The 25,309-nt window shown below is 40.5% G+C and overlaps 1 protein-coding gene across 4 annotated transcripts; it reads right to left on the bottom strand.

Annotated features, from left to right (window-relative positions):
- Positions 1 to 276: 276 nt before the first annotated feature.
- On the bottom strand, positions 277 to 23,472 carry uckl1b (uridine-cytidine kinase 1-like 1b). 4 transcript variants are annotated; one of them, XM_021316263.2, is made up of 15 exons: positions 23,348 to 23,472; positions 15,891 to 16,084; positions 13,005 to 13,111; positions 11,795 to 11,965; positions 10,952 to 11,023; positions 9,572 to 9,761; positions 9,383 to 9,444; positions 6,122 to 6,141; positions 4,696 to 4,794; positions 4,467 to 4,560; positions 3,993 to 4,055; positions 3,754 to 3,876; positions 2,608 to 2,715; positions 2,347 to 2,503; positions 277 to 1,837 (listed from the first exon to the last, which is right to left on the bottom strand). In XM_021316263.2, the coding sequence occupies exons 1-15, from the start codon at positions 23,458 to 23,460 to the stop codon at positions 1,764 to 1,766; spliced, it is 1,647 nt and encodes a 548-aa protein (XP_021171938.2). In that variant the 5' UTR covers positions 23,461 to 23,472; the 3' UTR covers positions 277 to 1,763. The 4 variants fall into 4 exon arrangements, with proteins under 4 accessions (XP_021171938.2, XP_012717745.2, XP_012717746.2 ...); XM_012862291.3 differs by lacking the exon at positions 6,122 to 6,141 and adding an exon at positions 8,315 to 8,331 and having other exon boundaries at positions 1,715 to 1,837; XM_012862292.3 differs by lacking the exons at positions 6,122 to 6,141; positions 23,348 to 23,472 and adding exons at positions 8,315 to 8,331; positions 18,968 to 19,651 and having other exon boundaries at positions 1,715 to 1,837.
- Between the last annotated feature and the right edge of the window lie 1,837 nt (positions 23,473 to 25,309).

The following is a 25,309-nucleotide window of genomic DNA, read 5'->3' as shown; positions in this document are numbered from 1 at the left end:
AGGTTAGAAGTTAGAAAGAGTGGCCCAGTCAAAGTTCAGGCCTGAATCTCGAGACAGATTCCTGTCAAAACTTAAAAATGGTCACTTATACTCTCCATCCTATCTGAATAAAAGCTGAGCTGTTTTCCAAGAATGGGAAAACATAACCGGTAGAGACATACTCCAAAGAGACTAGCAGCACTAACTACAGTAAAAAAGGGACTTCAACATATTAATACAGGGTGTCTGTGTATGTGTGCGTATGGGGAGGGGGGGATTGAATACAAATACACGCCACACATTTCAGATTTTATTTGAAAAATATCATTCTCCTGTACCTTTACAACTGTGCAACACTTCAGGTCGGTTTGACACATGAAATCGTCAAATACGCTGAAGTTCGTGCTGGTTACATAAAATGTGAAAATGTTCACGAAAAAGGCACACAAACGACTATTTGACTTCTGTACGGAGAGACAGGCGTACTGTAGAGTAACAGGCTGATAAACTGAATAGAGAGGAGCAAATGTTACACGTATTGAACTAACATGTCATGACCACCACCCTTTTTATAAAAGATTTTTACCATTTCCAATTCAAATAAACTGACAGCTCAAAAAACTTAAATGATAAAAACACTATATTCTTAACAATTGAATTTTAAGGTGACTCTTGTAATATGTAATTAAATAAAGCTCTGGTTTAACACCCAAGATGGTGTTAAACCAGAATATTAAAGAGCGTGACCCATCCTTCTGGCAAACTGTGAACATTGTTCAACGAAAAGAACAAAGGAGCAACTTAAAACAGATTGAGATCTTTTTTATTTTCAACACAGCTCCACAATCAAAATATCCCGGAGTATCGGGATGCTTTCATATCCTCTTTTCAAACGACCGATCCCACCCACTGGGTTAAACCCACACACGTGAGACTGAAATAAAACACCCCATCAGTGTTTGCTTTATGTGGATGACCCATTTTCACTGCAGCAAAAAGAACCGTCCTGCTGAGCTGCTTCACCCGCAGTAAAAATAGATGTAAAATAACGGACATCCAGCGTTAAACTTGCGCCACAAGTGCGTGCTTAAAGCTGTATAATGAACACCGCATTTTCAACATCCTTTTTAGGCTGGTTGGGTCAGCATCCATGGTGAAGGAAAAGGTTGAACGAGCTAGAAAAAAAAAAAAAAAAGAAAAAAAAAAAAGACACACACCCACACATTTTCCGATTGAATGGTCCTTCAGAAAGGCCCGGCGGCGATGGAAGTTGAGCAAGACGGGTTCGTGCTACGATTTTACTTTTCTGAAAGTTTTGAAGAAAGCTTGTGGTTAGAAAAGCAAAAATAAATGTCAAAAATAGTTTTTTTTTTTTTTTTTTTGACACGTGCAAGTTCACATTCAGTTGTGTCATCCACAATACATAACTTCAGGCTAGAAATATAAATTAAAACTACATTGTTACTCATAGATTGTCATAATTTAGGCATTAAAATAAAATACTTAAACTATATATTAAACTGTACAAATAAAAACATTTTAGAATCATAACGCACCATAGCGGTATAGTCCATTAACGGTGTTCAAAACAGAATTTAAATGCATTCATTCACAATTAAGGTTGTGAATTTAGAAATCTTCAGTTTTCCTGTGGATAACTTTTCATGCCATTCCTGTTTGATCCTTGAAAGGACGCACGCAGCAGAGAGAGGGATGCAGAAGAGCAGGCCTTCAGCTTGCTCACACAAGGCCACAGTCCAGAATCCTTCAGTCCAGAGCGACGATCAGTAACTGGGCTCGTCCTCGTCGCTCCAGTCGGGCGGCGCATCCGTTCCGAAGTATCGATCTCCGAAGTTTCCTGCACAAAATAAAAAGTAGTTTTATTACCAGCTCAAGGCAAGGCAAGGCAAATTTATTTATATAGCACAATTCAGTACAGAGACAATGCAAAGTGCTTTACATGATTAAAATATAGGAAAATAAAACAGAATAAAAGCAAGTAGGGATAGTGTAGAAACAAAAAAGAACATTTGAAAACAGTTAAACATTTTAACTGACTTAAAACGTCTTTCACGATAACTAAAGACGCACAAAGTCTGGAATCTGACAATTTCCCCATGATCAGATCAACCAACTCTATCTGAGATTAAAAAAAAATGGAGGTAAAGGTTTAATAAATGTGGATTATCAAAATGATCTTTTGATTTCATGTTAGATTAAAAAGCACTGACTCTTAAATAACTTGCAGTCAAAGAACTAGAACTGGGAGCTGAGAAAGAAAATATTAATAGTGAAAATCAAAAGGAAAACTAAAATCTTAAACCTTTAATTGTTGTTCGGCACATTTTCTTCTTGAGCTTCGCTTACCAATGCCAGGAATGATGTGGAAAACATCATTGACCTTCTTGTCCACGGCTGTGGTGATGATTTTCACCTGTGGGAACGCGTAGGCCACTGAATGCACTCCCATCTCAGCCATCAGCAAAGAGACCAACAGGATCTTGTCCTCCTGAACATCATGGTCCTGAAAATAACAGCCAAACGAAAAAAGGTTAAATATTGACCGCAGCTTCATGAATGCAGACAAAGTATGTTTTTTTTTTTTTTTTAACGATGAAGCGCTGGTACCAGCAGAACTCGGACAGCCATCATGGCGGCGGCCCCAGTGGACACGGTGCAGTCCATCAGTATCACGTGGTCCTCGCTGATGTCTTTGGGTAGACGGAGGTAATGAAGCTGAAAATGTGCAGACAGGATGTGTGGTTAATATCAAAAAGGTGACTTCAGTGACACGCTGCTATATTCAGAGTAATAACGCCGTCCCAGGAGACAAAGTCAAGCACGTATCGAACACCTTCCAAGTTATCTGTTCTTAAAATTGTGCATTTCCACGTAGCATTGCGATTTTAATCCCTCCTCACTGATTGAATGTTTAACTGCCATCAAAGATGTTGCTGCAGAAGAGTGAGAAACAAAAAAAAAAAAACACAAAACAGTTTTAGTTTACTCAGAATTCAATGAAAACATGACTTAGCGATTAATGTTAAATCCTGGAGGGACAATATTGATTACGATTTGGTTAATTCTCCTTACTGCCGACTTGGTGTGCTAGAATATTAACAAGAAGAAATCACTCAATTGCAGAATAAAATATTAAATTATTTAGGTGTAAACCACTGGCAACAAAAGTGAATACACCCGTATGTGAAAATGTCCAAATTATGCCCTCAGAGCCATTTTCTCTGTGGCCGCCATTGTTTTCCAGTACTGCCTTACCTCTTTAGGGCATATATATATATATATATATATATATATATATATATATATATATATATATATATATATATATATATATATATATATATATATATATATATGCATTTATACACAAACTATAAATACATGTATTTATAATTATGAAAACATTATGTATGTATGAAACAAAACGGTTGGCACCATTATTGAGAATCTATGATGATAATATGTGCTTTTATCATCATCATCATTATTATATTGGAAATACAATAATAGAAAGAGCAACAAAATACAAAATTTAAGAATTAATAAAAACTTAAAAAAAAATATCAGATTTTCTTTCCAACTTCACAAAATGAAAGTAGAATAACTAATATTTTAGTACAACTACATAACTATATACCAATCGGATTTTTAAAACAAAACTGCCGTGATTAATTGAAAAGTTTAAACACCAGTCCATCTTGGAGAAAGAGATTTATGTGAACTAGTAATGTGTTCTTAACAGCTCTGGTGTACCTCTGGTTCTCCCGTGTCCTGGTTGGTCTGGATGAGGATCTTTCCGATGCGGACATCTTTGCAGACGGCCCTGAGGGCTGGTTCCATAGTCTCCCCAGCTCGCAGGATTGACACCCCTGTAATCTTTAGGGAAAAAAAAGAGATAAAAATGAACAACATTGTTTTAGGTGGAGAGAAAATTATTTTAAGCGCTTTTTAACTGTAACGACCGTGTGGAAAGTTAAATGAAACTCACGCACCCTCTTTCCATGGAAGGTCCTGCCTTCGTAGTCCTCTCCCTGGGGCGTCTGCACTACGTGGACCTGAGTTCATGTTGGAGATCGTCACAGCATTAACACAGAGCCGATCAGAGTGCTGCTGGCTGTTCTGCCCAAAATGCATTCAGACAAGCTGAGGGGCATTCATAACTCCTGTGTGTGTTTGTGAAATGCACAGAGCGGCTCAGGATGAAGGTTTGAAAACTTTCCATTGTGGTGAGTTTCTATGTTTCCATGCTTGTGTTGGAGGTCATCTCAGCCTGCATATCGCCTTCTAACACAATGCAGGTTATCTTTCCATTTGTCTTTATCTTTTCAAGCCGTCTACATTTTAAAGCCACATGCTCCTTTCTTTCTTACTGTGTCTTTGGCTGATTGTTGGCTGGCCCCATGCCTTTTATATTCGACAACACAAATGTAATGCAGCATAAACTGAATTATTAAAATGTTTTCAACCTGTGAAGGGAGGAAGGAGAGCGCACGCTCAATCAACAGGCGCATCAACCTCTTTGAGTAGAAGATGAACTCATCACGGCTGGTTTCCTTGTTTCTAAATGAGATGATCAGTTAAAAAAAAAAAAAAAGAAGGGGGTTACAAGGTTCATTCTGACAGCAGCAGCTTTTCTCTGTAAACTCTTCCGCTGTCACAAATAGTGATTTTTTTTTTCTTTCTCTCAGCTTTTACCTGATGATGGTGTGCATACCCCTGACTTGGGGTGTGCTCTCCAGAATGCTGAGGGTCTGGGGGAGGGGCTGGGCTTGGTGTGCAGAAGCCAGGGCTGCCCTGTAACCACGGCAACAAATAGTAAAGCGGGGGTGGCAGAGGTTGAGAGCGCCGAAAACGGAAGGAAAGATGGACAGAGGCTTGAGTGCAAACACAAATGAATGCGGCCGCAATTAAGAGTTCTGCAGAAATTGTGTAAGGTTCACACGGAGGCGTGCACACACTTTCTGCATTCGTGAATTCGATGCAAGTAGCACAGTAAATCAATAAAATATCTTTTTCTTTATTAGTTAGAGCAAATTTGGAGGAAAAGAGAAGGAAATTGCAATCATACTGGACAGGATCAAAAACGAAAAGAACACAAAACTGCAGAGCACACGATTTTAGTGGGAAAAAAATGTCAGCATAGAGACCGTGATAACTTGCAAATATAAAGATTATGATAAATATCAAATAAAAAAAAGGTTAAAGGGAATATATCATCATATTTTAGAGCCAGAAAATAACTTCAATGTATGTGAAAACCACATTCCAAGAGGCACTTCTCTCTCTCTCTCAAATTTAAAGAGTCCAAATTTATGCCCAGAAAAACAGGAATGTTGACAGCTATATTCTGTAGCGCAGTTAAACACGGACTGATTATGTGTAAGAAAGTGAGACTTGCTTAATAATAGCATTAATAAGCATTCCTGTAACATAGTTGTGTGGTGAAATGGAGCGTTGCTGGCTCTGAGCATCAGAGTAACAATGCTGGTCAGAATTGGAGCAAAAATTACAACATCTATGTGGATGCTTCCACATGTTCTTTTTTTCACAAGCAGTTATTATGTACTGAGGTAAATTTCATGCATGTACCATGTTGGTTTGTTACCTATCCAAGCTACAGCTGTCAGTACTCCAATATGAGCTAGAAACTTTGCTAACACTACTTTGGCAATAGGTGAATACGGTGTTACGTATTGATGGCAGACTTCTGTGATCCAGAAGAAACACCATTACTCCTCAGCAACTCTCAGTTGTGTTCCTGACAGACTTTTGCTTTTTTCTTTGCTTGATTTAATTCTTCTTTACATATTTCTCAATTTCAGGCATGCAAATACACAGCACATTTGAAAAGGTATAGCTTTAAAACTGATGATACATGCCCTTTAAGTAAAAAACAATTGAAAAAGGTTTGTATTTTTTTTTTTATTCCTCTCTGCCTAGCCACTCACAGACAGTACATTTGAAACTCTAATGAGTCGATCTTGATCTCTAGAGGAGCAGACACGCCGTTATAAAAGCCCAGTGATGCAGTTGTGTTGACACCACAAAATATCTACACAGCACCAAAAGGTTAGATTAGCCAAAAATGCAAGAAAAGAGAAATCGTAGCAGATCTGCTCACATATCCCAGCGAAGTTTCCTCTAAAGGGAGATTTTTTTTTTTTTTTGGACAAGAATCACACAGAAAAGGACAAAAAAAAAAAGAGACAAACAGAAGACAAATGAGAAGAGGCAAAACAGGTGAATGAAAGGATGAAGCATAATCAGCTACAGCGTAAAGTGTGACAGCCGAGACCTTCGAGAAAGTGTGTCGAATTTGTCATTCCAATTGCAAAAGCACTCAACGGAGGATACGCTCCACGGTGCTCTAAAGACCTGGAGTTGTAGGCCAAACTTTAACAGATCTCTACAGACAGGGTAGACAACAGAAGTATCACCTTTTGGATCGAATTTTGATATCTGCATGCGCATCCACAGTGTGTACGCGTGGGCGGCGCACAGGCGCTGGTGCGGCTGTCACTCTTTCACCGTGTAAAACAGTAAAAGGTTGGTATTTCAGCTCACAGGCCCCAGCACATCCTGTGTCTAAAGACAGACACCAAGCTCACTTCCTTTCTGTGTCTGCCTCATATGCTGTGGCCGACATTCAATGGAAAAACTCGCTGCTTTGTAGTAGGGTATTGGAAACTTTCTCTGTGGCTGAGGTATGCGATAATCAACAATAGCTGCAGCGAGAGCTTCCTCTCTCTCTCTTTCTTTCTCCGCTTTCTGTTATGCTCTCTTTCTCCCTCTCTCTGTTGTTGCCACTGAAAGGAGGGGTCAGTCGCTCAGACTCATGGTTGTATTTTTAGACACAGAAGTCAGGAAAAGTGTGAGATGTCATTTCTTTTAAAACAAAGCGAGGGAAAACCAACACCTTCACAGTGAATTGCTGGCTGCACCGCACCCCGTTTAAACTTTTTAGACTGCCGTTTTCATAGATCTGGAATCGATCTGCAGTGCTGTGGACTCAGACTTGTAACAATCACAACCCCTTTGTCAGATTTTGTCACACGACAACCGCAAAGCTCTGTGCGTTTTCCATCAGATTTTAATTGGATAGGCCAAGTAGAAGTCGAGCGTTATTGTGATTCAGGGGGAAAATGACATGATTTTCAATGAGATGAGCCTAAAACAATTGTGGCATGCATTAGTTTTTCACGGCCCCTGAGTGTATACTCAGGACTAGCTTTCATTAAAGCTACAGCTATGGGTCTTCTGGGGTATGACTACTAGCTCTGCACATTCGCAGACCGCCTTCTGCCCCCGTCTCAAGGTTTATTTATGCAGCCTGTATCACACAGAAAGCGTGTAAGTCATAATAATCCATTCTGGTCGAATTTGACCTGAGCATCTTCTACCTAACGTATGCTGTGTCGTCCCTCCCACTTGGCTTGTGGGGAACTGCAAAAGTTCTTTCAACGACGGCTTTCTTCGTTCCACTTCACAATAAAAGGCTTGACTTGTGAAGTGAAAGACTACTAATTATCCCGTCGACTGATTCTCCCACCTGCGCTGTGGATCTCTGCATTCAGCCTGGCAGGTTCTCTCCTATAAGCCCAGCCTGTCATTTCTAGTGGACAGCCATGTCGGGGTAGGTTTTTTCCATTTTCAGACGAGGGACTGAAAAGCTTGGGACATCGTTTCACAACCGCGTTTCGAACATCTTCCCAACTTTCTCCCTGACCCGTCGTTTGTGTTCTTTGATCTTCTCGATGCTGATTGCTTACCGACGTTCTTTAACAATCCTCTGAGGCCTTCACATAACCGCTGCATTTAGAACCAGATTAAATTACACACAGACAGGTTCCGTTAACTAATTAGGGGACTTCTGAAGGTAACTTGTTGCACTGGATTTTAATTTGGTGTCAAATGCATGCCAAATTTTGCAGATATTCTTAAAAAAAAGGTTAGAAAATATAATTTTCCTCCCACCTCCCAATAGCAGCCATTGAAGTTTGTGGTTGTAACTTGACAAAATGTGGAAAATCTAAAGGGGTATGAGCATTTTTTTTTCCAAAGCCATGCAGAGTTCCAGACCGTATTGTTGCACGCCGGATGACTAAAATCCTCATTATAATACAAGCTACAACAGCACCGCCTGCCGATGCGTCACGGCAGCCAGCACCACAGTGAGGGAGACGCGTTGGTTTGTGTTCAGAGGGGGGGGGGGGGGGGGGGCTTCTCTCATTTCCAGCGAGAAGCCGGAGCAACTGGTGAACTGGGAAGACGTCGAAGAGAGAAAGACAGACAGACAGGGTAAATTCAACTCTACCTGACGCTGAGCTCGCGCTGTGAGCAATGCAGGGTGAAGAGGGGGGGGAGAGAGTGAGAGAGCAATCCATCAGCAGCATGTGTGATACTGTGTTTGTGGTGGAGAGGACAAAAACAAAAAAAGACGCTAGCTACGCCATGGCAAAAGGTGCTCCCCACAAACAAAAATGGTGAGTGTACACGAAAACCAAAAGTCAGTTTCACATGTCGCATATTAACAAACACATTGCGGGTAGGAACACAGACTGTATATTATAGAAAGTAGTAGCCATGAGTCTGGAGACAGAGTTGCTCCTACTCCTTAAAGCTACCAGCCAGAAATCAATCGGACTCAGTTTCGATACAGTTTGTCAGCAATAGTACAAAATATCATGGTCAGTTTATTCTATTTTGCTATAAATCATTACTCAATGACGATAAAATCCAACATTGCTTAAACAAGCATCCATGATTATATGCCTCTAGTTTTTTGTTTTTTTTAAATACATCCATTTGTTTTGTTCTTTTCTCCCATTTTATTCGTCTGTCTTTATTTAAATTCCACCTGAAGGAATTTTGACAACAATAAAAAACACGGAGGCAGGTTGTAAAGAGGATCAAGGCAGAGCCGAGAACAACTTGCATTCTTCATAATCTATGGTGAAATCTACAAAGTCGCCCATCAACACTAGTTTTAACTAGGCTTGATGATCAGCTTGATTTTGGTGCCTCTCGTGATGTTATCAACCCAAATACACACAAGGCAGAATTAGTTTCTCATAAGTGCAGCTTATGTAAAAAAAAAACTGTAAAAGTGCGACATTCGAGACTATTCCAAAGACATCCAACTCTCACCAAAACCCAGGCAGTACTACCATCATCCACTAGAGGGAGTGACGGCACTTGCGCGCTAAATGTAAAAAAGGGTGTGAGCAAAAAAACAACCCAGCTGAGTGCATACGGTTAAATTAAGCAGTACAACTGTAAAGGAAGCGGCACGAACTACAAAGAACGAAGGGAAGTGGGGCTCCACTGAAAACTATTGGACATATTTTAATGTTTAGGTTCGTATGAGTGTGACCTCTCTTACCTCCTCTAGCTGACTGTGAACATGCTGCACAATCAGGTCAATGGCTACCATGTTGCCGCCACCTGACAGGATGATAAAAGCCAACGTAATCACAACGCTTCTTTATCTTTTATAGCCTGGGTTTCATCTTTATGTTTATCTGTTTCTATGTAGTGCTGAAGTACTTCATCCGTGCTTAGAAGCACTCACCACGTGGCACCACGAGATCAGCCAGGCGCATGGTGGGCTCAATGTACTGCTCAAAAGCGGGCTTCACAAACTTGTTGTACTGTTTGATGACGCCCTCAATATCGCGGCCTCTTTCCATGATGTCCCTCCTCAGCCGACGCACCAAACGGATATCCGAGTCCGTTTCCACGAAGATCTTCATGTCGAGCAACTGAAGGGGAAGGCGACATAGTTAGAAAACGCTTGGTTATATGTACAGCTTTATGCTAAGCAGATAAAACAATGGCAATCTTCTTGTTTGGCCTTTTTTTAACATGTCAAATTTAAACTAATTTAGTCTTTAAAACAAGTTTATTACTTTGCATTTGCAAACTTTTAATACTTACTGAAAATATTCCTGTGATATTTCACAGAGCTTCGCATTAAACAACTGCGTTGCATCACAATAAGGAGGCCAGAATTTAATACCGGCAGCTAGGTCTGGGCAATATGACTTAAAAACAAAATCTCTGATTTTAATATACTAAATCCGATGAATCAATTATTTTCCCTCCATTTTATTAGACACAAACAAAATTATATATATATATATATATATATATATATATATATACATATTAAATATACTTTTCTTTTAATCGTCTCGTCTGCGAGTTGACCTGAATTCAAAGTGCAACTAAGTACAAGCTGTGAAACTTTCTTAGAGAACAAGATCGCAGGACCTTGAATTGTAAACAATGAAAATATAACAAAATGTTTGCTGCTACTGGTTTTATACATCTAACAGGCTTCGCTTCACTTGCGTAACTTCAAACTAACTTTAATTTATTAAAGTTAGAGGCTCCTTATTTAAGGAGGCACTAAATTGATTAATTAAAGTGCTATTACCAAAACAATTTCCCCTTTTGGGACTGATAAAGTGCAAAATTTCATGGAAGCCCAAGGAGTGCATTGGCAAATAATAATAGTAAAAAAATAATCCAGATTTATGAAAAATGTAATCTTTATAAATTGCAAATTTGAATAAATCCATAAAACTGATTTATTGATCAACCCTACCTGCAACAATGAAGAGAGAAACAAGGAAACCTGAATATATGTATTTAATGAGTGACATTTAATACTTAAAAAACAAACTCTTTCGTGAGGAAAGTGCATGACACAGAAACAGAATCTAATTTATCTCTGGCATTTCTCTGCTCCCTCATATCAGCCCACATGATGTGAGGCTGATATGAGGCTTCTGCATTGTTTTATGTGCACAGTGAGAAAGTAAACATGTGCAACTAAAAAGACTCATCTGGGTTGTTTTTTTTTACACATCCAATAACATTTAAAACTGTAAGATATGAAGAATATTCTAAATTAGACTATTTGCAGTGAGTATTTATAAAAAGGTACCTGCAGGAGCGTTTTATCTGCAAAGGACATGATTCCCTCAAAGATGATGACACTGGCTCCATACAGAGTTTTCTGTGGTCAACAGACGCATAATATTCAGGTTAAACATCTATAGAAACATGGAGATAATGACAGAGCAGATTAATGAAGTGATACCTCAGTAGAACTTAAAGGCTGAAGAAAAGATTACAGTGCCAAAAGGATTTCTACCCCTTTAGCTTTTTCCTTTTTTTTCCCACGTTACGACCACAAATCTCCAGGTTTTTGAGGATTTTGTGAAATGGATCAACACAAAGTAGCACACACTTTTTAAGTGGAAGGAAACATACACGGCAGTAACTGATCTATCCCTTTAGTTGCAGGGGTGGAAGTGGGTCAGAGGGGGTGGAGAGCGGGTGCCTGTCTCAGGGTTCACCCCGGGGCAGGGTGCCAGTCCACCACAGGGGAGACACGGCACAGACATGCACACACATGCAAAAAAAAAATATATTTTACAAATAAAAATCTACAAAGTGGGTGTTTGTGTTCAGGCCCCATCATCCAACACCCTTGCAGGTTCTCTCCCAGAGTTTTTCTGCATTTGGCTCCGTCGCTTTTCCCAATAACGCTGACAAGCCCCACAGCATGATGCTGCCGCCACCATGACGGATGGGCATGGCGCATTCAGGGCAAATGTGCGGTGCTGTTCGATATTGTCCTCGAGAAGCGCATTCAAAACCCCTTTTGAGGATTTCATTTGCAAAATATCTGAAAACATCGCAATGATGCCCCCCTTTTGTGTTGGTTACTGCATAAAATCCCATTAAAACTGTTTGTGGTTGAAACGTTTCCACCCATCCTTACCCACTCCTTATGTCTCCCGTGAATTGCGAAGTCGTAGACGGGGATTTTGACGCTTTTGCCCTGTTTGAGTTTGCGCAGGGTGTGCGTCAGCAACTCGAAGTCGAAGGCGTCGGGGTGGTCAAAGTTATAATCGCTGCTGGCTGCCAGCATCTGCTCCTCGGGGGACAGGACCTGAGGATAGGCGCACTGGGTCAGGACAGCGTAACTTCTAGGTTAACCAAAAAAAAAAAAAAAAAAAACTGCCTGGGTTTGGTGTTTATGCAAGAAAGCACATGAAAATTTCTTCTAAAAATAGTAAAAAAATATGCATTATGACTAATATACTGTCAAATATTACCACATGATATAAACACTGATCCCTGTTCAACAGCAGTTGAAGTTAGGAAACTAAATTTAGCAGAACATCATGCGCCACTGTGACGTCTGTACCAGGTGCTGTTTCTGTGTGTGTGTGTGTGTGTGTGTGTGTGTGTGTGTGTGTGTGTGTGTGTGTGCGTGCGTGCGTGCGTGTGTGTGTGTGTGTGTGTGTGTGTGTACCCCTAGGCTGGTTGTGCTTTGAAAAGCCCAGACCTCCTATTTGGCACTTACTGAACACCGACACCTCCTTCGTAAGTGAGCTGATTACACACTTAATATTACAAACTGATGTTCCTCGCTCTGTGTGGGCTGGAAGCTCCTCCAACAGGAAAAATGGAGTTGCTAATCAAAAAAAAAAAAAAAAAAAGAAATCCCTGTTAACGCAATGAGAGAACCAGCTGAAGGCCTTAGCGGCAGCGGTCCTTGGTCGGGTATGGCCCCCTGCAGAATAGGATTACGCAACCAGAGTGGGCGAACTCGCAGAGGGGAAAAAAAAAAAAAAAAAGGCCGGCTCTTATTTGTCTGGACTCCAGCACTCTTTTTGCTTTCAACACGAGTCTTTTTTATTCAGTCTGGCTTCTCTCTCCTGTCACTTCTCTTTTCTTAACCCGCTTCAGGATCTGAAATGAACTGTACTTTTGTTTCTTTTTCTTTGCACTATATATCTGTCCTTCAGGCCATTGGGTGGATTTTTGTGTGCGTGTGTGTGAATGTAAGTGAGAAAAAAAAAAAAAAAAAAAAAAGATTTTCACTTGCATTAAAGTCAAATCTACAGAAAAAAAAATCAATTTAGCGATGTATGTACACACAACCCAGTCGGTACGTGTCAGACGCGCTGCATCATCACGCATACCTTATAGAAAGAGTCCATTGAGAGGAGTACGACCCATGGTACATCTAAAGCTTCAATGATTTTCGTTGCAACTGTGGTCTTTCCTGAAGCGCTGCCTCCACAAAGACCTGTTACAGTAAATTAACAAAAAAAGATGTTAATTATAAATCATTTGAATACAGGAAAAATTTTGAGCACTCAATATATCAAAAAATATATCGTCATCATCACAATATTGGCATATGCAATAATTATATTACAAGGTACAGTTGGGATGTAGTATTTCTTAGCAAAATTATTCCAAGTGTCACGAACGTTTTCTTGCCAGTAGGAAGTTCAGCCTGTCGGATCTGCTGTCTCACTGCAGCAGATCCGCTCAGACTGGCACAAGATCACGGTGCCGAAAATACTCAAGGTCACAAAGACAGCTGGAAGTGTTGCAATGACAGGTAAGAGCAGTGTGAGGAAAAAATTTTGATTTACTACCATATTTACCAAATATATCGCTACTGCATGAGTCTCTAATACCACAAAGCCTTCCTTTCAACTGTTATTTCACACAAACCAAGAGTCGGCATCTTTGTTGCGTCGTGTTTTGTCCATATTACCTAGCAATATGGACAAAACATCACTAGTACCTACATAAATATTTGCAAATATTTGACCTGGATTAAAATTATATTGGAAAATTAGTGCCAGTGCTGGGTGTCCCCTGAATATTATCATAGCCAGAAAAGTAAAATTAAAAAAATTTATTCAAACTGTACAGCTTCAGTGAGCAAAAAAACAAAAAACAAACAAAAAAAAAGAGCAACATCATATCTAACATCATCTCTGCCAAATAAGCAGGTAAACTAACTTGTTTTATCTATGACAGCAGTATTTTCCAGCATAACAAACAAACAGCATTATCTCATTAATTTTCCTCATAATGTTCAAAGCATGAAAAATAAAAGCTTATTTTATCTGCCAGGATAATGTTCTCCAATTATTTTAGGCACGATTAACACCCGATTGAAATGTCCAAATCTTCTTCAGAGCGTGCGTGTCACAGTCGCACCTCTCAGGTTGTGAAGAATCGAGGCAGCGATGCGTAGGAGTTTGGCTCACTTCCTGACTTACTTTCACTGACATGCAGCTCTCTCTGGCCTGCATTTTCTCACACCATAGTAAACAATTTGGGTAAGAACCATGAGCAGTGAAAAATGGCTCTGTTTATGTTTATATAAGCGGCATTTTATGCGACAGTAATGAGAGAATCAACGGTGTGGAAATAACGCTCACATCATTGAGATCAAATGTAATCCGTCTTTTTTTTTTTTTAGCTTAAAAAGATGGTGGTGGCAGTGAATGAACAATTTGGGACTGATGAAAAGTAGTAAATATAAGTCCCATTAATCAATAAGGATTGTTACTAATTTCAAACTAATCAAATCTGATTCAAAAAGGGAAAAAAATCCACTTTTAATCAGACTTAAAGGTATGACGGCTTAGCAAAATGATTAAGAAGTAAAATGTTAACAGTTTCTGAAAGAATAGTGAGTTAAATACTTTCTACACCTTTTCCAGATTGAAACCGCAAAAAGGTTTTGAATGACAAATAATACTTTGAATAAATCAAATCTATTACCTAAAATAGCACAATTTAATTTCATCTAATATCTAAAGCAAGCTTTTTCCATCTTTGACACTACACAAGTAGTGTCAAAATAGTTCTCCATAAAGTAAAACTAAAAATAAAATAAAATGATATATATATATATATATATATATATATATATATATATATATATATATATATATATATATATATATATATATATATATATATATATATATATATATAATTCAGTCTGAATTCTGCCAAACGGGAACACACACAATAAATACTCATACGAGCTTTTTAATTTAATTCCCATCACAATACTCGCCACGTGCATTGTGATCATTTGACGTGCAGAGCCAGCACCACGAGGCCCCGATATAACACCCACATGATTGCATGCTCCTCTGTGCGCTCGTGGTTTGTTTGCCATGCAGCCGTAGCCTCTCTCCAACTATTTCTGCTTGCTTGTGTGAACCTTTGACAATTTGAGGGTTGCGTCCACCGGAGAAAGTAAACCATCAATGATTGGTTACTTTTCAGGCAACCCCATCTTGAGATCGTATTGGTTTTCTTTAGGCCTGACGAACTTGAAGTGCGGTGGGGCGGCCATCTTGGAAAGGTCGCCCGCTCTAATCTGTCTGACAGGTGCGTGTTTAAATAATCATAACTCGCTAAACACTAATTTGATTTTCCCGCTTTTTTTCACTGCAAATCTTATGCATACAGCTATCACAGCTGCATGGATAATAACGCATGATTCTGAGTATTTAAATATTGTTAGTGGAGTTAGCAGTAATAGAATACTCTGATTTGATGTATGCTAAGTATTTTTCAAAACAGCCATTCTGACTCTGATGCCACACTTCATAGATATATTCTTTACTGTGACGACGCAGCTCCTAATAAAGGACGTTTTGATCTGCTTGCCCAACACACACTATAAGTCCGTTTCAGGAAGCGATTCCTTTTGTTACTTTATGAGGAAGGCTGAACTGCATCATGGGCCTTGTAGTTTTGTTACAGAGAAATAAAACCCCAATACCTCAGCCAGAACTACAACAATAAATGAAAGAAGCTGCCAATGGAGTTTTCCAAATACATGAATAAAACAAACTGCTCCAGATGAATGAAAGTAGGGGGGGAGAAAAGAGACAACTAAAAATAATTTCAGACCACAGCACGAAAAAAAAATAAAATAAATAAAATTGAAACGATTCAATGTAGGACTTTTTCCTCCTATATACACTGTAAGATTACAGCAGATATTTGTACATAAACTGCCCGTCTTCTCCGTTTCTTACCAATGACAAAGGCCTCCTTGGACTGAGTTCCATGCTCATTGTACCAGGGCGGGCGACCCGCCGTGTAGATGGTCCGTTTGGAGGTGCGCAGCAGCGGTGGCTCGGATTTACACTGGCTGGTGGTCCGCTTCCTGGGAGGGCGGCCCATGCCGACGGAGGGAAGCAGTCGGTCCAGCGATCCCTCACCGCCTCCACTTTAAATGAGCAAACAAACACACAACAGATCACAGCATCAGTGTCTGCGGCAAAAGACGACGGGTTGTTTTTAAATACAGACACGTCTGCTGATGCTCGTCTTAGTCATATCTGAACCAAAGAACTTTCTTTTATGCTTGAAGCATGAAACTATAACCATCCTGGACTTAAAAAAAAAAAAAAAAGACGTAACAAAAGCTGGCTGAGATAACTGATGGTAAACAATACTGTGCCAGCAATGGACTACTGTACCTCCTTCCAGGGGTTAATGTTTAGGTTTTTTTTTCTTTCCTCAGCTTTTGAACTTTGTACACCATTGTAGAAAAAGGCAACAGATAAAAGGGACCCTTTACAGCTGATTTGGGATAAAAGCTTAAGATATAAAAGAGCTTATAAATGACTAGGTTTTGAAAAAAAAAAAAAAAAAAAAGACATGAAGTGCAAACATGCCTTTGCAGCAAGTAAGAGATAACTCAGCACTTTAATATCCTCACACTTTGTGAAACGGAGGCTGTTCGTCTTCTTATCTCGCCCTGATCAGAGGTGACGACTCAATCAAAGAAATCCTAATGTTTAATCAGCACGGATACAGAGCCTTTCATCAGCATACATCACCGTTTAACTTTATAACATTTGATCACGTTACCATGACAAACTTTGTTGAACTTTATTCGATAGTCCAACACAGAGAGAGAAGCTTAACTGGGTTGATTCGTGTATAACCTATGACTTGTAAAACCAAATTTTATTGGAATTATAGAGATTTCTGCTCATTCGTCTTTGCAAAAAAGCTCCAACTCAGTTGGAATAGATGAAAACTGTCTAGTGTAGACTTTGTCAAGGCTCCTCCAGTGAAAGAATAATGCTTTGATCTAAAAAAAAACACTGCAACGTAGCTATGGCTGCTGTGCTGGAAGATGAACCTCCATCACAAGCCTTTACAGCCTCTTACAGGGTGTTCTGCAGGATTTCCCCGCATTTAGCTCCATAAATGTTGCCTTTCTTCAGCAGCAGAAGGGAAGTTGGACGGAGTTTATTGGGAAATGACTGCTGGTGATCCTGGTGGGGGGGAGGGGGGGGCCTGTTAGAAGCTGCAGAAGACTTGAGAGGAGGTGCTTTGATTCTCCACAGCTCTGCCGCAGGTTCCTCAATATGGAGAAGATGTTCAAGTCGGGTTGTACCGCAAGCATTTCTGCCGCTGATGTTGTGGATCTTCTAAATTTGTATTTTCTTCACACGGGCGGCCGCAACGCTGAATGAAACAACACTGGCAGCCGCAGAGGAGGCAAAAGTCCACAGCTTCTCCGTGCTGTGAGCGTTACCACCGCCTGCTGAGTCATCCGACCAGTTGTCCCGCCGAACAAACCGCGTCGTCCCAGTAACCGAGACGGGAAACAAATGACAACAAGCTGATTCAAACCAGGCGGGAGGCTCTCACACGAGAGAGGTGAATTTGCATAAACTACTCAAACCAAACGCAATGGCCGGCCGCGTCTTCTTCAGCCAGACAGAGAGGCAGGACTGATTAATTCAAGTGTTCTGTGACTCATCTGCAGAAACTGATACTGGCTTCAGACTTCGGTAACACAGCTGCTTCACATGCAGAACAAGGAGGTTTATCTCAAAGAGCAACGAATGGCTTGATGGTAGTGGTTATTCGGGTCTCATCTAACAGAAGAACCTCTTTGAGGTTTAACTTTCACTGGAGATCTGCTGCACTGCTCCTGCAGGGGTCAAACTCGTCATACTTTTAGGGAAAAGAAAACAACAATTATAAATGCTGGTGAGGATTCTCAGTCATCCAGGTCATGGTCATTCCAAAAAAAAGTAAAAAAACAAAGCAACTGGACTTGTTTTCCATAGTTGAAGACGTTTCGCTTCCTCTCCAGGAAGCTTTCTCAATTCAAAAAGTCTGGAGTGATGTGGAGTAACAAGCTTTAAATACTACTGCTAAACAAAGGCCTAAGTTGCTTTGTTTTTTACTTTTTTTGGAGCAATTATAAATCAAAATCAGATAGAGGCCACAAATATTACATGAAACTCCTGATTGCTTAATTTTAAACATAAAGCAAAGCCTCTCTAAGCACGAAATCGAACCAGCGGCAAGGTTTTAGCAGCACTTACTCCAGTATTTCAGACATCCACACCTCACCCAGAGAGGACTGTAAAAACCCAGAGGCCATAACCACAGAAGGGAGGACTTTCCTAGACGTCCGCCGTCATCCAGTCAAGTCTCTGAAAATCTTTACGCGGCTCATATACCGCCTCAGGTGCAGTCCCGAGAGGGTCGGGAAGCAAACGACAAAAGGGCAACCATTTATCTTATCTCATCAGAGTCACCTGGGCGAAGCCGGGGAGTGGACGCCGACAACACAAAGAGCTACATAGGAGACTGGGCTATCAGTTAAAGCCAAGCCAGGGGGCCGTAAGAGATTAGCCCGCCTGACTGGGCTGAATCATGCTCGTCGTGTTCACTGCTCCCAAATGGTGAGCGCAAACCATGACATGCAGAAAAAAAAAAGGTTGACAAAAAGGTCCGATTACAGGTAAACAAGAACGACTCTTTGCAGCACAGGTGAAACAACTAAGCTAAGCACATGAATGTCTTATTTGTTTTTTGTTTGTTTTTTAAATGTCATTAGAAATTAATAAAGATGCAAAACACAAACTAACATTTAGTCAATGCAAAACAATGCAGGAGTTCTCCTTGCTCGGATCAGCCTAAAAAAGTTGATTTGTGAAATTAACTTGAGTTTCTTGGAGCTCTAACACAAAAAGAGACCCAGACTACAGTACATTCCACATTCACGGATGAAAAAGAGCACCTTTACAACCGGAAAACATTTAAAAAATATATATAAATAAATAAGCAAGACACTTACCTGCCATCAGATCTGAGAGTCCAACAGCCAGATATTCTGGCTCCTGAGTAAGCCGGTACAGTGTTCATGGCGGGAGTAAAAATATTTCGGCTCTACCTGTGTTTTAGTTCAACACTGCTGCCAACGGGTCATATTTTTAATATGTGGGAGCAAAACGACACTTTTAACCACCACACCCCTTGTTGACAGACATCCAAAGAAACAGAGTGGTTAGAGATATGAGGGGATATTGACATGGGTGAGAAACGAAACTTAAAACATCTGTTTATCTGTCAGATTCTCCCGTTCTTTGAACGGAGGAAGAGTCCAGCGCTTGGCTCGGAGTGAGAGACTGCAGGGCAGCCTTTTCCCTCCTCTTTCCCTGCTCCTCCCCTTTGGCTGCCCAGCCAGCAAATCTAAGAGGATCACCTACCCCTTCCCAGATTATGTTCATTAGCTTATATTAATAGCATCGGGTTAGAGCCATACCTCCCCAGTGCTGGCACAGAGACGCACACGGTGTCTTACAAACACTTGGGACAGTCAGTGCAGGAAACTGGGGCCGGAGGGGAGCGAGGCGCACTGAGAAAGAAACTTTCCAGGACGGAACAGACAGCCAGTCAGCTGTTGTTGTGCTCCGACGATGACTGGACCCAAAGAGGAGACGCCTCGGGCTGAGTTGAAGAGGTGACAAGAGGGAGAAAATGGAGGAGGAGGAGGAAGGGGAGGGGGTGGGAGGACGCGATGTGCTTGTACCCTGCAGAGACTCGCTAGGTCTCTGCCTTACCCCGAGACTGGAGATGTCAACTCCACTGCAGACAAACACAAACACACACACACACACACACACACACACACACACACACAGAGCTCCTCCTAGACTCCCCTCCCCCTGAGGACGGAGGGGATAAACAGCATGATGAAACCCAACCCTCCTGCTCGATCAGCTGAAAGTCTGAAGAACGGCTGTCGGCCATTCACTTACCCGATCACTCCTCCCGGGCCACAACAAGCCCAGACCAGCAAAGCAAAAATAAAGTCTTCATCATTGTATTATTCTTTCTCCAAATCTATGCAGTTCAGAACAAAACAAAACAACAAAAACAAAAATGACAGAAGCAAACAGATTCACTTTAAACCAACACCCTGAGCTTGGACGGCTCATGTCGGGTTCCCTGATCAAACCACGGGGGGCATTCCTCTGAACTTTAACCTCACTTGAGGAGCTGTGGCTGCCCGGCTTTAAAGCGCGGCCTGAAGACAGCTGCAAGCACCAGAAAGCGCCGGTGAAACAAGACGCTCCGGCTGGTCGCTATGGCAGACATTCAGCCCGCTCTGCACGGCTACGCAGACCCAAGGCCCGGTCTGCAGCGACTGGGAGAAACTGTGGAAGGATTCAAGGCAGGGTCCGCAGAATGGCTGAGGACTTCAACAGAGTCTGCTGTCTGTATGATTACATCAATAACATTTGCTCTGTGTGTCAGACACAGCTTTGTGAAGACAGGATATGCTGTTTAATGTGGAAAATAATGCTTTTAATGAAATACCAATGCACTGAAACAGGTTCCTGGTTGTTATCTGATTCCACAAAGTGAAAACGTTTAATCTCTACATTGACGTTCCTGCAGTGCCTTGTAAAATGTATTATTGCCTTTTGCCTTTTTATTGTTTTTACTGTACTGTTACTGGTTATTGATTTTAAGATTTGATCTTTTTTTAAATCTTTTATTCATCTGATACACTACAAAAAGTAAAAATTTTTGAAATGAGTGTAGTTTGTCCTTGATTTGAGCAGGTAAATAAGATGATCTGACAATGGAATGAGTATTTTCCCCCTTAAAATACGACAATTAGATATACTGCACTTGAAATAAGATGATGGAGATGAGTTGTACCCATTTTAAGTGCAAAACTCTTATTTCACTGGCAGATCAGGGGCAAATACACTCATTTCAAGAACATTTTACTTACCTTAGACTTAGACGAACTTTATTGTCATTTTGTAAGCACAGAGTGCGTACAGAACAAAATTTCATTTGCAAATAGCTTAAAAATTTTAGTGAATGGCAGTGGATTTCAGAATAAAGTAGCTTTGCAGGATAATAAAGTACTTTCAGTTCCTTTTTGCAGTGTACAAACATTCCTAGAAATTTTCCACATGAAGCCTCAATGTTTAACGCCTTTCTACTGGTATTATTGAGACAGACCAACACAAAGTAGCACACAATTGTGAATTAAAGTGCGAAGAATACATTGATTTGAGTATTTTTTTCTTTTATCCGTTTATTTTCTTTTATTCTTTTTACAAATTTAAAGATTAATATTGAAGTGTACATTAATATTTGGCTCTCCTAAGCCAATAGCAACTTTTCCTTCCAATGATGCCTAAAGTCTTTTGGGAAAATGTCCCTGTCAGGTTTGTGCAACCAGAGATCTCCATTTCTGACCATTACTTTCTCTAGAAAAGCAGCTCAAGCCCAGACAGAATACATCTTGTCACAGTTTCAGGTCTTCTTCCAGTATCAATCGGTATTTAGCGCCATTCATCCTCCCCATTATGATGCTGCCGTCACCATGTTTCTTTTTTTGTTTTGTTTTTCCACTGTGGGCACGGTGTGTTGAGCCTTGTGTGCAACGTTCTGAAACAAACCTCTGAGGCCTTAAACTAAAAGCTGAGCTGAACGCAAATGCACGGCGCGCTATTCAGGAATTGATTAGTAAAAAAATATAATATTTACACACAATTATTTGCTACTTTGCATTGGTCTATCATGAAACACTCCAGTAAAACACATTAAGTGGGTGTTCATACGCATCAAAGCCTCTGTATGTGGAAATGTCTCCTTGATATTAGCTTGGAGTTATCCATGTATCAAACAATTGTATAAATCAAATACTTCATGCTTGGAATATACAGTAGATTAAACAAAAACTAATGTTTCAAAAAAATGTAAGAAACACCTGGAAAACAGATCAGATCTCAATTGGAGAAAAAAAAAAAGTTAATTATACTGGATACCCTTGCTGATACGGAACTGGTAATGTGTTATGAACAATAGATGCCACCGCCACATCGTTTGATGAAAATCTTCAACCCACAGAGGGCTTAAACCAAAGTTCAGAAGAAAGTAAAACTGAAAAACTGAAGCAGCAGGCTGGTCCAATTTACTAAAACTCCTCAGTAGTTATACAGTAGTATCTTATACACATGGCGGACGACGTCAGGGCAAGCTCCTTATGAGGGGAAATACGGCATCCTGGGGTTTCTGGTGGCGTTGGACGGACCTAAACATGATTTCTCAGAGACGTTCTATTGGATTTAGTTCCGGGGAGTGTGGAGACCAGTCAATGGTATCATCTCTTTCATCCTCCAGGAACTTCCTGCATACTCTTACCACATCATCACGCACCAGGAGGAATCCCGGACCCACTGCACCAGCTAAGGATCTAACAACGGGTCTAAGCGTAACAGAGCGCAGAGTGAACCTGCTCTCATCTGTGTAAACAACAAGGCGCCGCACCGGCAAATTCAGGTGGTCACAGGCAAATGCCAGTCGACCTCCGAAGGTGAGCAGAGGGCCTACTGGAGGACATCAGGTCCCCAGGCCGCCTTCATGAAGCGCATTTGTCATGTCATGCACTGACCCTGGTTAAATACAAAAACTTCTGGAAAGAAGTCAAGAAACATGTGGAATGAAAAATGTCTGTAGCCACCACCTCGAAAACCCCATGTTAAATGCCCCCACGAGAGCGCTTTTAATGGGAGTGACATCCATCACCACTGCAGGAGACTGGTGCAGCGGCGCCCCCGTGTGGTGAAACGTGGTAACATGCTTTACGTTTTTGGTGTGACGCTGGTCACTTCTAAATGTGACCGCAACGATCATACGTGTATGTTAAATTACAGTATTAATCAGCAACACTTTCATTTCCTTTATCCCGTAAACCCCGAATGCAAGGTGAGGAGAACATACTTGTCCGGAATATTAAAATGACTCATCGCGATACAAAATCTACACCGTTGTCACTGGATTACCGTAATTCCCCCCCAATTCCCCCCATATTAAACCGTAAAGTTTCCGAGCATGTTTGTGTTAGTATGGTTAGTTTATCGCCTGTTTTAAAACACAAAGCCATATGGCTGGTGTAATATGGGACACGAGTGGACATTGCGACGGGTTACTATATTAGCTGGTGACACTGTAAATTAACTAACCTATTAGCTTGGACAAGTTTCAGTTTAATGGAGGGCACAGTCAGTGTGAGTGGTCGTGTGTCCGTGAAAAAAATGCTTAACTGCCGCTGAAATAAGGAAAAAAAAATGTTTAACAATTCTATAAATAAATAACCAAATAACCAGAAGATTCACACGGCAGAAATCCCACCATGAAAGCGGTGTACCTGTTGGAAACAGAGCAAGCTTTCTCCTCTTTGTCCATCGCAGCAGGGCTTTCGTCCACGCTAGCTGTAGACATGACTTCTTCCTGTTGTCGATCAGCTGTTCGAGGCATCATGGGACTTGTAGGCGTTTCGCTGCTCGTCTTTGGAACCCGGTACGGCGTTGGCTCTCTGAAGGACTCCAAGCCCTACAATGCAATATTTTTTTTTTCGTGTTTTACAGTAAAAAGCATGTACAGTGCATTAAGCTATAGCTTGGTGATGTCGAACAGAGCAGCGTAGAGCCTTAAAGTAACACAATGATTTTACTATTATTGTATTTTTACATTCTTCTTTTCACAATTCCTGCTAATTTGACAATTAATCTGAAGTACTGAGAACATTTTATTGACAATATTTTATGGCATTCCAAAAATGAACCATTAATGGTTTTATTTGATAGATAGATAGATAGATAGATAGATAGATAGATAGATAGATAGATAGATAGATAGATAGATATTGGGTGGGGAGCTTGAGGTACACCTGCTGATTCTCTGCATCGGTAACAGTTGAGGTAATTCATGCATCTGATCAAGATGCCTCCTGGACGCCCCTCTTTGCAGGATTTCCTGGCATGTCCTGCTGGGAGTCATAGGGCAGACCTAGACTATATATAGACCATTTACTTTAGCTGCCTGGGGAAAGCCTTGCAATTTATAAAGAGGATGTTGCTGGGGAGCAGGTTATCTACATTTCCCTCCTGAAAGTTGCATTTGCCTTTCATATGTCTGAGATTGTTGTCGATTTAAATGTTTGTGTTTAAAATGTTAAAATATCTTCATGTAGGTATATTTTGCCCTAGCAACTACATGCATTATAACCAACAGTGTCCCCCACCATTATTGCTCTTTTGAAACTGTTGGATAATCTCAAAATTAAAACTTGAACTTATTTAAGGTGAACTTATTTAAATTGAAAAAAAAAAAGAAAAAAAAAACATCTAAAAACTTGCATTAGTATGTCTTGGTTTTCTGCTTCCATGGGGTATTTCTAATCTTTAAAATGGCAAAGACACAAGAACATGCCATTCAAGTAAGGCAGAAATGTGCAGATGTGTATGAACCAGAAAAGGGTCAGAGCAAAATATCTACTTCCCTAAACTTGACCATATAAGATAGGCTTTATTGATCTCACAATGAAGAAATTCTACAGCCAGACTAAATAAAAACTGAAAACACTAAGACTAAGATAAATACTGATTAAAAGGCTTGTACATATTTGACAACATTTGAAACGAGACTGGTAAAGATCTTACACACACAACACAGATTTAGTCATCAAACTTTATTAATTAGTTAAGGGATACTAATGCACAGGTAATACAACAAGTTCGGGAGAAAAAAGTGTAACAGTTCAGACACGAAGGAGGTGTTGATTCCTCCAAGTGTTAGGTACTATACAGCTTCATTTCAGATTTGGAAACCTTAATTACATCGTTAGTCTCATTTTATCTGTTACCTATGTGTCATAAACAGTTACGAGCCGTCGCGCGGCTCTCATATATTTCATCACAATGACCGGCACAAGAGTCGGATGCCGGTTCCTGCTTTTCAAGTAGGTAGCATACAAAACGAACCAGGGTAAAATTCATAGGCTGTCTAAGAGGATTTCTAAGGATTAACCTTGGTTTTGGAAATAACATTGCAGACAAAGGGAAGACACTTGAGCCTCCTGTTTCCCTGGGTACAAAAGTCACACCACACACTCCAGGTCACTAGAAAGCTCCAAAAAACACTCCTATTTTCAAGCCTATTTTATGTTATAGTAAGTGCACTAAATACAGAAACAAACACACGTACATATGCCTTGTTGCTCCCATATCAATATGTAATAATGATTAATAAAAGGACTCTCGACAGGGTTGCCGTTGTGTACTGAGAAAGCTGAAATCATGTGCATCATCAAAATGGGTAAAATAACAGT

The sequence above is a fragment of the Fundulus heteroclitus genome, unplaced genomic scaffold (assembly GCF_011125445.2).
Source record: "Fundulus heteroclitus isolate FHET01 unplaced genomic scaffold, MU-UCD_Fhet_4.1 scaffold_54, whole genome shotgun sequence".
Lineage (NCBI taxonomy): Eukaryota > Metazoa > Chordata > Actinopteri > Cyprinodontiformes > Fundulidae > Fundulus > Fundulus heteroclitus.
Note: the sequence above shows the minus strand (reverse complement) of the source record. Positions and strands in the feature narration are given on the sequence as shown.

Coding starts and splice junctions, on each gene's coding strand:
- uckl1b (XM_021316263.2), bottom strand. CDS start 23,460: ATGATGCCTCGAACAGCTGATCGACAACAGGAAGAAGTCATGTCTACA. Junction 11,024..11,794: donor ACGGGAGACATAAGGAGTGG/GTAAGGATGGGT, acceptor TGTTGACCACAG/AAAACTCTGTATGGAGCCAG. Junction 2,504..2,607: donor TGGCTGTCCGAGTTCTGCTG/GTACCAGCGCTT, acceptor TGTTATTTTCAG/GACCATGATGTTCAGGAGGA.